This window comes from Meleagris gallopavo, chromosome 22, assembly GCF_905368555.1.
Source record: "Meleagris gallopavo chromosome 22, MGAL_WU_HG_1.1, whole genome shotgun sequence".
Taxonomy (NCBI): Eukaryota; Metazoa; Chordata; class Aves; order Galliformes; family Phasianidae; genus Meleagris; species Meleagris gallopavo.
Window position 1 is genome coordinate 5257540 of NC_139425.1, and position 13613 is coordinate 5271152.

General features: G+C 49.7%; 2 protein-coding genes across 4 annotated transcripts; one reads left to right on the top strand and one right to left on the bottom strand.

Annotated features, from left to right (window-relative positions):
- Positions 1 to 119: 119 nt before the first annotated feature.
- Positions 120 to 5195, top strand: LOC146542954 (neuritin-like). Of its 2 annotated transcripts, none has more exons than XM_031556519.2 (3): positions 120 to 612; positions 1529 to 1679; positions 3747 to 5195. In XM_031556519.2, the coding sequence occupies exons 1-3, from the start codon at positions 582 to 584 to the stop codon at positions 3970 to 3972; spliced, it is 408 nt and encodes a 135-aa protein (XP_031412379.2). In that variant the 5' UTR covers positions 120 to 581; the 3' UTR covers positions 3973 to 5195. The 2 variants fall into 2 exon arrangements, with proteins under 2 accessions (XP_031412379.2, XP_085097351.1); XM_085241225.1 differs by having other exon boundaries at positions 1532 to 1679; positions 3747 to 5190.
- Positions 5196 to 8075: 2880 nt separating this feature from the next.
- SYS1 (SYS1 golgi trafficking protein) lies at positions 8076 to 10890 on the bottom strand. 2 transcript variants are annotated; one of them, XM_085241223.1, is made up of 4 exons: positions 10770 to 10890; positions 10103 to 10685; positions 9554 to 9621; positions 8076 to 8934 (listed from the first exon to the last, which is right to left on the bottom strand). In XM_085241223.1, exons 2-4 carry the CDS (start codon positions 10262 to 10264, stop codon positions 8694 to 8696), a joined length of 471 nt encoding a protein of 156 aa, XP_085097349.1. In that variant the 5' UTR covers positions 10265 to 10685; positions 10770 to 10890; the 3' UTR covers positions 8076 to 8693. The 2 variants fall into 2 exon arrangements, with proteins under 2 accessions (XP_085097349.1, XP_003212014.2); XM_003211966.4 differs by having other exon boundaries at positions 10103 to 10826.
- Between the last annotated feature and the right edge of the window lie 2723 nt (positions 10891 to 13613).

Genomic DNA, 13613 nt, shown 5'->3' on the forward strand with positions numbered 1-13613 from the left:
GCTGCTTTTAGTTTGGGTCTCCACTGTGCTTGTAAGGGGTTTCTCCCTGCTTTGGATTCAGCGGATGGAGAATGCTGGAGGTGTCAGAGCAGCCCCTCCCCACGTGCAGGGATAGATATGTGCAGAGAGGTGGAGGTCTCTCCTCCGGACACCCCAGGACAGGCTGTGCTCATCCCCATGGGGCTCAGACACCACCAGCCCCATAATGATGCTGTCAAAGCTCCAGAAACCTCCAGCTCCCATCTGGGCTGGAGTAACCGAAGAGTGACTCATTGGACAAAAGCCAGGATCAGGCTGTAGAGATGCACAGTACCGTGTAATCCCCTTAAGGATATTACAGCAATGGGAGCTGCTGGTGCCAGAATCAACAAAGAACGTTTTTTAGCTGGAGGTGCTAAAGTTGAAGGCTTTGAAGCCACACACACTTCAGGCTTTGTTCAACATGATGCACTAGGTTACCCGGGGGCCTCAAAGCACAGCCTGAGGGTGGCTGCAGCCCCACAGCAATGGCAGCTCTCAGAGCAACACTGGGACAAGCACAGAAAAGCACCAACTGAAGAGCAAGAGCACGAGGAGAGAGCATGAACCCAGAGCAATACTCACACTGCCCAGGTTTCCACTGCTGGAGGGCCCTACTGCACGTTTGGGGTGCCACGTGAGAGCTGCAGCCTGGTTTGACGGTGGCTTTCGGCTCTGCACAGAGCAGTGCACACTGCACAGCACACCGGGGCCAGTCCAGCAGATGGCACTCGGATCGCATGGTGTTGGGGCTGCACAGCATGGAGTTGCACAACTAGGGGTTTGTGGAAAGGGACAGGATTGCACAAGGCTAGGAATACTGGGAAGGGCAGGGCTGCACAGCTGAGGATTTGTGGGAAGAAGCAGGGTTACGTGAGTCTGGGAAGCTTAGCAGAGGATGGGGTGTGTGTGGGATACCAGGTGCACCTTACCCCTTGAGACCCCAAATCCCAGTTTCCCATGCAGCTCCACGTGCCGAGCTGCATTTTCTCAGGCTAGGGGGGCGAGTGCTGGCAAAGGGGTGTAATGGGGTCCGTGGGCACAGGGCGCTTCGATGTGAGGTGCAGGCTGCATGCAGCCATGAGTGCTAGCAAAGGGCTGCAGTGAGAACTGGGCTGCCCATGGGCACTCATTAGCGGCGGCTTGGCCTCCTTGTTAATTAACCATGGCCAATTCCACTAATTAGCTACGGCCAGAGCTGGCTGCCCTCCTCACAGAGGTGGGCGGGGATCCTGCAGGCCATGGGGGTAGCAGGGCTGGAGTGAGGGTAGTGGCATGGGGCGGCAGCGGGGCACGGCTGCGTTACTTGTGCTGGGTAAGGTCGGGGCTGGGATCTGGGTTGGGATCTGAGTATGAGAGCCAGGTCCAGTCTGGATTCGGGAGATCTGGGCGTGGGGATCATCCTGTGCCCGGGATGTCTGGGTCTGGGGTCCCCTGCCTGTGCCACCCCAGGGAGGAGGTGGGTGCCGCCCCCAGCGGTCCCATGCTCACACCAACCCCTTGATGCCAGCAGGGCACCTGGCCGTGCTGCTGGCATCGGGCACTGCCTGCGCCAACGTGTACCGAAGGGTCTCTGACTGCGTCCTGAAGCTGGGAGAGAGCATGGCCACATACGGGGAGGAGGACAGCATGGAGCTGCAGGGGCTGCGCAAGGTCTGTGGGTGAGTACAGCCGTGTGAACCACTGCTTTCATGTTTATTTGCCTGTCTCCTTGCTAGGCATCAGGCAGATGGGAGCTGGCTATGTCCTGCTCTTTCTTCCCCTTTCTGCACAGAAAAACCAGCTCACAGTGCGCTGCCTTCCTGGGACATGGCAGGATGCTGGGATGTAATGGGAATTGCTCAGTACTGTGTCTCTGAGCATGTGGGTTCTTGGTGTTGGGAACAGCAGGGCACGCAGCACAGTGTGTGCTGTGTCCGGCTACTGAGGGCTGATTCTTCTCTGCTGAAACTTGCAGCTCCAGGGCAGGTAAATGTGTAGGAGGGGGGTTTGAACAGGGACATAAAATAGGAGGGATGGAGGAAGGGATCTTCCCAGTGGGGCAGAGGCTCAGAACCTGGCTTGTCCCAGTCCTGTAAAGTCTGAACTTCTTGCCCCGGTCCTGGTGAAGTGATGACAGTGCATGACAAACCTGCTGTGACCAGAGGAAAAAGACAATGACGTCCCAGTTTCCTGCCAGGAACTGTTTCTGAATGACTGACCTTTAACCCCATCCTTTCTCTGCCTTCCCAGAATCATGGTCCTCTCTCTGGGTACATGACTTGGGGGTGGAAGTGGAGCTGAGAGCATTGTGCCAGCAGTGTGGACATCTCGGTTCCCTAAGGGCTGTGTGACCGCAGCCCAGCAGCTGAGCAGGGGGGGCTGAGTGGGGTGAAACACTGCAATGTGCCATCCCTGACCAAAAGCAGAAGTGGGTTGGGTGCTGCTTTGTGCCACCCTTTACCCAAAGGTGAGAGTCAGGCTAAACCCTCACCTCGCCTGGCAGCAGGCTTTCTCATTATCTCAGGATATTTATTCTGCCACAGTGACTCTGTTTAATGAACTGGATCACAGCTGGCATTCTGACTTAAGCTTGGTAAGAAAACTAAATAAAGTTATCTCGTCTGCGTGTCTGGAGGAAGGTGCCAACTCCAGCACAGGGCACTTAGACAAAACCAGGCTGTGCTGTTCTGATGCTGGGATCTGGGCTCCGCTGCTGGGCTGGGATGTGAGCCTGGTGGCCCTGGGTGGGAAAGGTGCAGAGCCACTGCTCTTCTATTTGGAGGGAGATCTGGGGAAGGTTGGCAGCAAGCATGGCTTAAAGCCTAATCTATCTTGTGGACAGGTTATCATTCTGAGAGGAACCACAGCTTCAAACCACACTGGTGAACCATTATGAGGTCTTGCTTGCAGGTGCTGGGGAGCTCTGCCAGCCAGTGCTGCCTGTGCCAGCTGGAGGAGTCACCAGGGCTGTGGCTCCAGGGCTGAGCACGGGCCATGGCATTCGCTGAGACTTTCAGGCTCCTGCTGGTTTATTTTGTGGGTTTGCACCTACAAAGCAGAGACCTCACCTGTGAGTTCAGCTGTGCTGGGACACGCTGTCGTGCTGCTGTTCACACAGCAATCTCCTAGGATGTCATCATCTGCTCCCCAGCACAATGCAGCACTGTACAGCAGCCCTTGGTTCTGGCACTGAGTCAAATGCTCTGCTAATCCCAAACACTCTGCAACTGAAATAACCTAAATAAACCTTCACAAAGCAGCACACCAAACCCAAACAGACAGAGATGCCTGCTCCAGTCCTTCCCATGCAAGGCAGGGAGGCACTGCTCCACCTGATGCCTGCTGTCTTCACCTGGGGGCAACTGGAGCTCATCCATTGCTCTGCAGCTGTGGGCAGAGAGCTTATTGGGAACAGCTCAAAAGCAGCTTCTCCAGAGCCAGCTGCTTCTTCAGCAAAGATAAGTAGAAGCTGAGGGGTTGACACAGCACAGGGCTAGTGCTGGAGTGTGCTAGGCCAGCAGGACAGCACCCATCATGCTCTCCATGGAAGTCTTGTTGGGATGCTGAACTTTTAAGCTTTAATGGAGTGCGTGTTTCCTGTTGGGCTGCTCTCTGTGCTGGTCCTGGGGCTGGATAACTCACACAAAATATTGAGGCTGCAGATGTTTGCAGGGCTGGCTGGACTCTGCCTGCTCCTTCATGCTGTGATACAGCAAGGGGATTAATGGTGTGGTTCTCTGCTGCAGGTACTGGGATGAATTTCACGTCTGTGCCCTGACTGCTCTCTGGGAGTGCCAGAAGGAAGCAGCAGCCATCTGGGAGATGCTGAGGAAGGAGTCCCGAAAGATCAAATTCCAAGGCAGCTTGTTTGACCTCTGCAGCCCCAGCGCAGCCCAAAGCTTTGCCTGGCCCTGCATTCCCAATGTGTCAGTTCTTAGCATCCCCCTCATCATCACTTGGCTGAACTTATAGACCTCAGCTCCGTAAGTACCACAGCAAAGGTGCTGGCAGCACACTGGAGCTCCTTTCTGATCATTTTCTTTTCCAGACCTTTGAGGAACACAGGGTGCAGTACCAGCAGACTCTCAGCTCTGTCCCATGTCTGTGAGACTCTGAAGAGTTCAGCAGCATCTCGTGGGTTTCGCTGTTTCTCTGTAATTTGGGACATTTGTCCCCTTTGGCCTCAGGGCACAAGCAGAGCTCTGGCTGCCTGCAGGGGATCTGGGGGAAAATGGGAAGTGAGTCATGAATACCAGATTCTTTTTGGACCTTTCCACGGCTCTTGTATGGAAGCCTGTTTGTTCAGCTGCCTGTTTCCACAATGTCAGCTCTCCAGGTTTTTTATTTGGGTGCTGAAAACTTGTGAGGTGCAGGGATGGTGTATGTCCTGCCAAGATCATAGAGGTACTGGTCTTCTTTCTAGGAGGACACACTGAAAACCCCACTAAAGAATAGTCACAGGTGCATGACCTCTTTCCTAACACACATCCAGACTCCTGAGTAATTCCTGTGTTATGGGTAGATCACTTTTCTAAGGAAATGAAAAGGCAAAAAAATCTTTGGGTGGGGGGGAGATGATGTCAAGCAACCATGACAAAACCTTTCTAAGGTAACTCTTTTGCTTTGATGTTTTTCCTAGTAGTACTTGTAAGCAGCCCTGTGGGTGACTGTGTGTAATTTTGTAGTATTAAATTTAAATTTTGTTGCAGAGATTGAAGCTATTTGTCCTGCCTCCTGTTTGTAGTGCAGCCTCTTCTAGCCTCCTTTGCAGCCCAGAGCACCGTTAGTTTTGCAGCTTTGATACAAGCACAGAAAGTATTTGCAATAGAGAGGTGCTTGCATGCAATTTCTGGGTATGCTAGAAAGACTCTGTTATTGGGAATACAGTGCAGTTGTGTGTGTAAGGATACTAAAAAAGCTCTGCCCTGACTTACTGTGTAGGGGAAGAGGAGCCACAGAGACCCAGTGTGGGGCCAGTGGCTCTCTAAGGGGAAGCACAGTGAGTCTTGCTTGGTCTTTCTACTGCTTTCAGTTCATGCCCCACAAAGTACTGCCACTCCTGAATGGGGAAGGAGCTAGTTTTCATCACGCTCTGTATTAGTGCTTAACAGCTGGATATTGCTGTGAATTTCATGTTCTAATTAAGAGAACCATCTGTTTTTCATCAAATTTGAAATGTCTGTGTTTAACTAACAGGGTATTTCAGTCTGACTTACCTAAATCTGTCACACATCACTCTGGCTATTTTCAGACTGGCCACATGTCAGGGCACTTGCTTTGTTTTTAGGACAGGAACAGTGGTTTGGGGTTTTTTAATGACTGCTCACGTTCCTCTCCTGGCACTCATGCTTTTTCTCTTACTACTCTCTCATTTACCCATTCAGCTCCTGCAGCTGCAGGATAGAATGAATGAATGGAGGCAAATTCCAAGAAATAAGATGGGGAGGAGCAGCTGGTGTTCAGACAGCACTCCAGAGCAAGGTCGAACCCAGGCCTTCAGCAGATGAGTTATTCACGTACTCAGCATCTCTGGCACAATGCCTGACAATACGTAGCAGAGAAACGGCGAGCCAGGGCACTGCAGAGCCTGCACTGAACCGCTACGCTGCTTTGGTTCTCCTCCCTGCTCCAACAACACTGTATGCTATTTCATGCTGTTCTCCCTTCCCCCTGTTGCTTCCTCTTCTGCTTATGGTTCGTAGTGGGGGGAAAGCTAAGCAAGTGGGCATCTGAGGCTGCAGTCTTTTGTATCCAGGTCATGTATATGATCTTTGTTTTGAATAGGGTTTTATACCTCTAGGGAAACAAAGCACAACTCTCAACATTTCCCTTCCTTAGCTTCTCTTTGAATTTGGCAGCTTCTCTTAAAATTTTCAGTGTTGGGATGGCTTTGGGGAAGGGGAATGTAAAAGTCTGAGCAGAGATCTCCAAGAAGTCATCATTTGCAAAACCATGGTTGCAGATGGCTAGCTGATGCTATTGCTGTCTCTGAGAAGAGCAGGTGTTAGGGAAAATCTTCCCTGGAAGCAAATACTTCAACTCCATTGCACACATGAAAAAAAAGTTTCATTAAGAAACAAAGACCATCTGCCATCACTCAGGTATGGAGCAGCAGAAATTCTCAAAGCCGAAGGTGCTGCTAAGATCTGACAACGTATGCAAGTGAAAACTAGGTCTCATAATATGGCAGTGATGAATTTCAGAAGCTCCCTTCTCAATCTGTGTGTAACTTTTAGCAAAACTTCCCTTATAACTCAGACAACTACAGTAAGTTTCCTTTATTTAAAAAAAAAAAAAAAGCACTATTCAGATTTAATTCTCAAAGAGCGCAGACTTAAAAGCCTTTCTATTCCCATAGCATGCTTCATGCTAATGCAATGCAGCGTGTTGGATGTCCCACAGCCTCAGTATTAAATCCAGGTGCACCAAGGACTCTTCTCATGGCCCTGCTCTACCTAAGGATCTCCAGCCACAAGGCTGTATCAAAACTTCACATCCTCCTGCAAGGGTGGTTGTTGGAGCACTCAAAGCCTATCTTATCATTCAGAAAGTAAGGAAGGAAGTATTCTTTGGTCTGAAGTTTTCATCCTTGTTCTTCCAGGAGAACAAAGATAGCATCTCTATAATATAATCTCGACAATCCCAGGATCAGCTATCCATCTTCCTTTAAGGAATGGGAGTACTGTGACTTTCCTTCCTCTGCCTGTTCCCAGGGAACTGAGGTGTCCTCCCCTACTGTTTGCTGTTGGTACTGAGAGGGAACAAAATGACTCTGAAAGAGCCTTAAAATACAACCGATACCGAGCTGGAGTCTGGCAGCCCCAAGGCAGAGCGTGCCTTCTGCCCTCTGCTGTGTGCCCGGATCCCAACCATGCACGCACATCTCTTTTCAGAAGGAGATACTGGCACCTACTGGAAGACCGAGTGCTGCTTCATGTCTAGGCTGAACGTGACTGGAAGGAAAGCAAGGATCCTCGAACATGAGAAACCAAAAGGTTTGGAGCAGGGATGAAAAGCCTTGCTGAATGTACAGCAGTTAGAGAGGAAGCAGTAACAAATGAACTTTTTCATCTGAAAGACTGCTTCTATCCATATGATAGCACTAAAATTGAGCTTAAAGGGGTTTTGGTCAGAGGTCTTGGTGAAATCTCAGACTACGAGAAGCTGTGCTTAAGCACATGTAACCTGCAACACTTCCTTCTCCGCAGCAAACTTGCCAGGTATTTAAAACACTTGCATATCAATCTGCCCAAATTCACAGAATATGAAAGTAGGAGTTGAAATACAGTTCCCCCAGTAACAAAAGAGCAACTTCAAAGAATTTATCATCTGCAACTCAAATCATCCCATCAATTCTCAACAAGCCAAATTAGCAGGTAATTTGCACAAATTAACATTTACAAACGTTAACGTACAAAATAAAACTACCACAGCCAGATGTGCATAGCAGAAATTCTTCCTCCAGAACTTGCCTTGCACCCTTTCAGGCTCTTGGAACCCAAACGCCCCTCAGCGGCCGCCCCGCAGGATGCAGGTCTGCCTGTGCGGCTGCGGGTCCCGAAGGAACCGCTCGGCCTCCTGGCAGCGACGCAATTTGTGACTGCCTTGTGAGTGGGGTTGTTGGAAGTGCCTCTAAAAGAAAGCACGTCCGATCACTCTGAGAAACAAGCAGCAGTTTCTCACCTGAATAAACATCACCTCAGCCGGATCAGATCTGCTGTGGGCTATTTTTTTTCTTTTCCTCTTTCTCCAAGTCAGAGGTAAGAACCAGGTAAATATGAACAGCTCTTGGTAACCTTTGCAGGCTTACCTGAGACAGCTCCAGCCTAGGACTGAGCTTGTGGAGCCCTGGACTGCTGATACTCCTCCTGAAGTGAGCATTATGTTTGCTGATTTCCCCAGACAGCACTCACAGATGCCTTGATTACAGAGGAGAGGTATGAGATATTTACTGCAGGAACAGGGGGCAGCCTACGAATTATGTTTTTCTCTGTCTGTATCCTCCTCTGTTGCCATGATACAGACATTGGTGGTATTTTTTGAAGTGCTCAGCTTCCCAGGAGAACTGTAACACGTTCACAGCAACATAATACTTTTATTGTTACAAAAGATTTCTTCAGCAAACTGCTGTCTGACATCTCTATGTATTAAACATGGAAAGAGCAAACAACCCCATCTAACATTACAAGGTTTTTAGGGTCCCAGCTGGTGATTCAGGTAAGTATAGCCATATCCTTTCTTACCCCATTCATTCACTTCCTTAACTTTTTTTCCAACCAAAGCACAAACTAGTGTCAGCCCAGATGCAGCAGCTCCCAGCCCCACTGCTCATAGTACCAGCTCCTGCAAAACGAGCTGACTATTGCAGTACTCATACAGGGACCTTTCACATTTATTAAATTCCAGATGCTCCTCCTTGTGAAGTTTTGCTACCTGGCTTTTAACAGTCTCAAGAGTGAAAAGTTTAAGAGCACGCTTGCCATACAGTCATTAAATGCTTAGTGTTAATAAAATAAACATCTTCTCCTCCCCTGTTGTCTGATGATGACAGAGGAGATGCTCACACTCACGCAGTCCTTAAAAAAAAAAAGTCTCAACAGACCTGCTGTGCTTCTTCAGTGATGACTTTCAGGCATTAGATGTACTTGTACTGGAAACAATGACGCAATGCAGCATGTTGTTGCCAGAGCAAGTTATACATTGGATTTGGGAGCAGAATTCAGCGGGATTTCCCTAAGTTCTATCCTCATGCAGAGGTACTCCCCAATTGCAGCCATCAGTGCCGTGCATACGATGTGCACCAGCCACCATGTCAGAGTTGAGGGAAAGTGCGAGTTATAAATCCAGCAGCCCAGAAGATGGAAGAAATGAACTGTGACTGTGAAATCCAAGCACTGTTTTCCTCGCCGGATAAAGTACAGCAAGCCCAGAGCACTGCAAATTAAAGACAGGTGAATAAACAAACTGCATCATGCCTATGGAAAAGGGGTTACAGCAAGAGCTAACAAGTTATTGGTGCTGCTAATTCAGTTGTTTCAAAACTTCTCAGTTGTTTTAGGGATAGGTTGTTTCTCACCTTACTCGCAGATGCTGCTGCAAGATTTAAGTGGCTTACAGCATTTTAATTACATGATGGCAGGGAAATGAGCTTTCAGCTTAAAAAGCCTGACTGGCCTTCTATATGATCTCCCCCAAAAATCTTTGCCCAATGGCAGGTGCAAAGTACATTACTGTTTATAGATCAGTTTGCTGAGACTCATTAATTCTAACTTTTGGTAAAATCTCTCACTGAGACAGTGAAGTCAAATGTCTCCAAAGTCACCTTTGGAGTCAGCAGTTCCCACCTGCACTCCTCTCCAGATAAGAGCAGGGAATAACCTGATCTCAGCAGACATGCTCACCAGGCACTGGGCTTCCATGAGATGTTTTGGGAGAGGCAGTAAACTATGCTGAATTCTCTTAAAGTTCAACGTTATGAATGAACAAGCTCAAGACACCAGAACCGTTAGAATGACAGAAGTGCTGTGTGTGCTCCAGCTAGTTGCTGACTTACCAGGTGAGTGCATTGAGGACGAAAGCCATCATGGAGAGCCTCCCAGGCGGAGTCGAGAAGCCTAGAATCTACATAGCATTATTAGTAAGAAATCACAGCACAAATGACAGCCCAGAGCCCAGCCACACCAACTGCCCTGCGTTGGTTACGGTCAGTACAAGGAGCCCCAGCAGTTACAGCAGTCCTTCTAGTGGGTCTGTCTCTCTGCCTGGGAACCTGTACAGAAAGAGCTGCTGGATCCACACTGACAGACCACAAGGTGAAGGGCACGTGTCCAGGGCGGGCTCACAGAATCGTTTGAGTTGGAAGGGATCTTTACAAGCTATTTAGTCCGACTGCCCAGCAATGAGCGGGGAGCAGAGGGGCTGCCTTCAAACAGGGTGCTTCCCATACAGCCAGCTGCCAGCCGGGACACCGGCACAGAGCACGGGCCGGCCTGCCTCAGGGCTGCCGCGCGGCGGGAAGCGCAGACGGACACACTGACACACGGACACACTGACACACGGACACGGCCTGGAGCCCCGCAGGGCCCACCGTCCGCACACTTACCTCATCGCTGAAGATCTGATGGAGGGAAGGCCCGGTGCTGCCGAAGGCGCCGAGGAGGGCGAGCCAGAGCCCGAGCGAGCTGTAGTAAGCGGCCTGCAGCAGCACCATCTGCGCCACGATCAGCGCCGGGTCCCACACGTAGCTGCGGAACTGCGCCGCCATCGCCCGCCCGCCCGGCGCGACGGAAGCGGCCTCGGTGGGCGGCGGCGGCGGCGCGATACGGCGCCCCCTCGCGGTCCGGAGGACTCCGCGCTGCGCGGTGCCCGCGCTGCGAGCCCCTCCGGGCCTCAACGGCCTGCTGCTCCAGGCTGAGCTCCGCCGGCGCGGGCAGCGCGGCCCAGCAGTGCCTGCAGCCCTGTGGGAGGGGGAGAAGAACTCACGGCCCTGTGGGTGTGGAACATTTCTGGCTCTGGGAACTCAGATGAGAATCTCCGCTCTTCTCTCGTGACGTTTTGTTCCGTTTCCCAATATGGAAGTTCCGCAGGCTGCCTTGCTGCGTGATTCTCCTCCCTCGTGCTGCGGATGTCACCGTGCTGATGTGTGCTGGACACGTTTCTCTCCCTACTCCCAGACCTGATGCTCCCTGACAGGATTGCACAAGGCTGTGGGCTGTGCCTGCCGAGCTTTGGCTTGAGCCTGTGGGGAGATGGGCTGTGCCAGAGCTCACCAGCTCCATGAGTGCATGGGGAAATCCCAGACCTCTCGGGCTGCCTGCTGGCAGCGCACTGCTGAGCACTGCGAGATTTGGCACTTCCTTTGTTAACTCTTAGTAGAAATTGGTTTCCTTTCCTGAAATCTGCTGTGCTTGCCTCTGAGACGTGCAAGCCATCATTTTGCTGCTAATTTCCACTTCCTTATTTCTTTTTGAAGCTCTGTAAGACTAAATTTCCTCTGCCAGCAGAAATGAGAGTTATTTAGTCATCCCAAACCCCAAGCTCATGTAACAGAATTCCTGGCAGGGCTGATGATATAATTTCTGGGTATCTTTCCACACCACTGTCATCAGCAAGAGTATTTCTGATTTACCCAGTCTTCCCTACAATCACAAGGTAGGAGATGGTGTTTTAGGAGGTACTGACCTGGATTCCCTCCAGATTCGAGTCTCCTCCCTGCTTGGTCACTGCCCCATAGCTGAAAGTAGCCGTGATGTCAGACCTGGGTACAGACTGCCTTTTGGACAGGGAACGTAACAGAGGCAGTGAAGCACCGTGGCACAAAGGTTTGTGCTCAGTCCTGGGGCTCAGCTGCACCCCAGCTGCACCATCTCATGAACATGAAGGCATTTCCTGGCTGGCTTGGCAATGGCACATTGCATGGTTGTGTTTGTCTGACTGCACTCCCTGGCCCAGCTCATCCTCCTGGTTAGAGGACTGTGTCCTCCTCCTGAAACAGAGGACATTCTCTCCAAGGGGAGCTTTGCCTCACATCCCCTCTCAGTGGGAAGGGTTAAAGTGGACCTGAAAGGGAAATGTTTGGGGGAAAATAAGTGCATTTTCTATTTCCCTTTTCTTCTTCTTAGTTAAAATGAAAGTTGGAGACAACTGTGAAGGGAAGATGTGTTAGAAGGGAAAAGGATGTTGAAACACAGAGATCACTGCTGTACATGTTTCTTGCCTGGCTTCTGATTAAATGTCATTTTTTGAAGAGCTGACAGCTTTGTGTGTGACACCTGCATGTCACCTGCAGGTGAAAGAAGAAATGGCAATATGCCCAGGACACAGCACGTACCTACAGAAAGTGCCCAGATCACATGTAATTTCTTTATCAGGAGTATGGAACAAGAATATCTTATTTATCCGGTGATTCTTTCCATAACGAATGGGTGGATAGGGTAGTGGCGTTCTTCCTACTCAGGAATTATTTCCTAGAACAGGAAACTATTTGTTTAGGCCATCCATATTTTACCAACTGAAGTACAAAGGGCATCTGAACTGATCTCTGTTCATCTGTACTTTCCCAGGCAGGTAGAAGTGTTTAAAAACTCTCCCTAACTTTTCTCAATGCTAGAGAATCCTGTGCTAAGCCCATTTTAAAATCCATCTGTAGGAAGTGTGCTGAGCTTGGCTAAAAAATCTCTTTTCCTAGGAAATGCAGTAGAATTTGTGATCTAGCATTATTGAAGAAGGCTCAGCATCTGGCCTTCTCAGGATTAGACATATCTTTAGTTGTATGATTTCCCTCACCCTCCAAATGAATTATAGCTGGACACTGCATGCTACATCCACTGTGTTTGTATCACGTGCTGGGACTCAGCAGGTGTTTTTATTTTCAGGGTAGAGCCAAGGATGGGAAACTGGGTTAGGAACAATTGTGGCCAGCCTATGTTACTTCTCTTTCTCTGCCAACTGTAATTTTGATTGTAAAAGGGAACTGATGCACCTTGAATGAGAACATTCGCTGACCAGAACAAATGTGAGGCTCAGTGTGTGTTTTTTCTTTCCTTTCCTTCTGCTTCCCTCACTTTCAGTGAGGTTTCAAGAAAGTGCATCTCAGCTGTGTGTTTTTCTGGCTGGGTCCATTTGTCCTGTCTCTCTCCATGAATGTCTCATACCCACAATTTTTCTGTGTTGTTCAGAGAGGAGAATGTCATTGTTTTCAGAGGAGAGATTTGAAGGGCGAAATGAAGCTGAGTGTGATATGTCATGGTTTTAAAGAACCACATTATGATTTCAGTGGCTGCATTTCCTCTCTGATGATTGCTTTTGAGATACTGTGGCAGAAACTTTGTGTGTGTGTGGTAGAGGGGTGGATCGATGAGACACACTGTGAAAATGTCATTGGTAGAGTTATGTAAATTTGTATCAAGGCTGGAAAGTACATTCTAATTGAGTTTAATTTTCCCTTCTGTTTCCAGAAGCCCAAGATTTCTGTCGCTTTGTTTGCAGGATTATGCACACAGGTGTGGCCGCGATGGACACTGCCCTGCCCATTCTGTTGAAGCAGAGAAGCTCAACATGATCAGAATTTCCTTTGGAGGGAAAATGATGTTTCGTGCCACATAGAGAGATTTTGTAGCAGTGTCGAGATATGTAATAACCGGGAAGTGTACTGCCTGTTGTGCTTGTATCTAGAGGAAATTAACAGGAAAGTCAGCAGTGTTTGTAGCCACAACACAGACAGCTGGTTTTGAGAGCACCTTTGCGGTTACTGCCTTACCTGGAAAGGGGTTAGCAGGGCTGTGGCCACATGCACACAAGTGTAGGAGTCACACAGAAGGTTAGGGAGAGTTTCACTGCTTCTATCTGCACTGTGCTGCTGAGGCTGTCTCCTGTCTAGCAGATGTTGTCATGCATATGAACCCCTGCAGCATGCTCTTGTTGCCTTCCACCTCCTGCTACCTGGCTGTGCAGAACTGGAGGCTGACTGCAGCCAGGCTCCCTGCCTGCTCTTCCATGAGCTCCCGTGTGATGAAGTGGGGCTGACAAAGAAGGGCAGCAATCCAGCTCGTGGTAAGCAGCCCTTCCTCACAGCCTTGGCCTGGGCGCTGAGGAGAACGAGAGGTTTAGTGAGA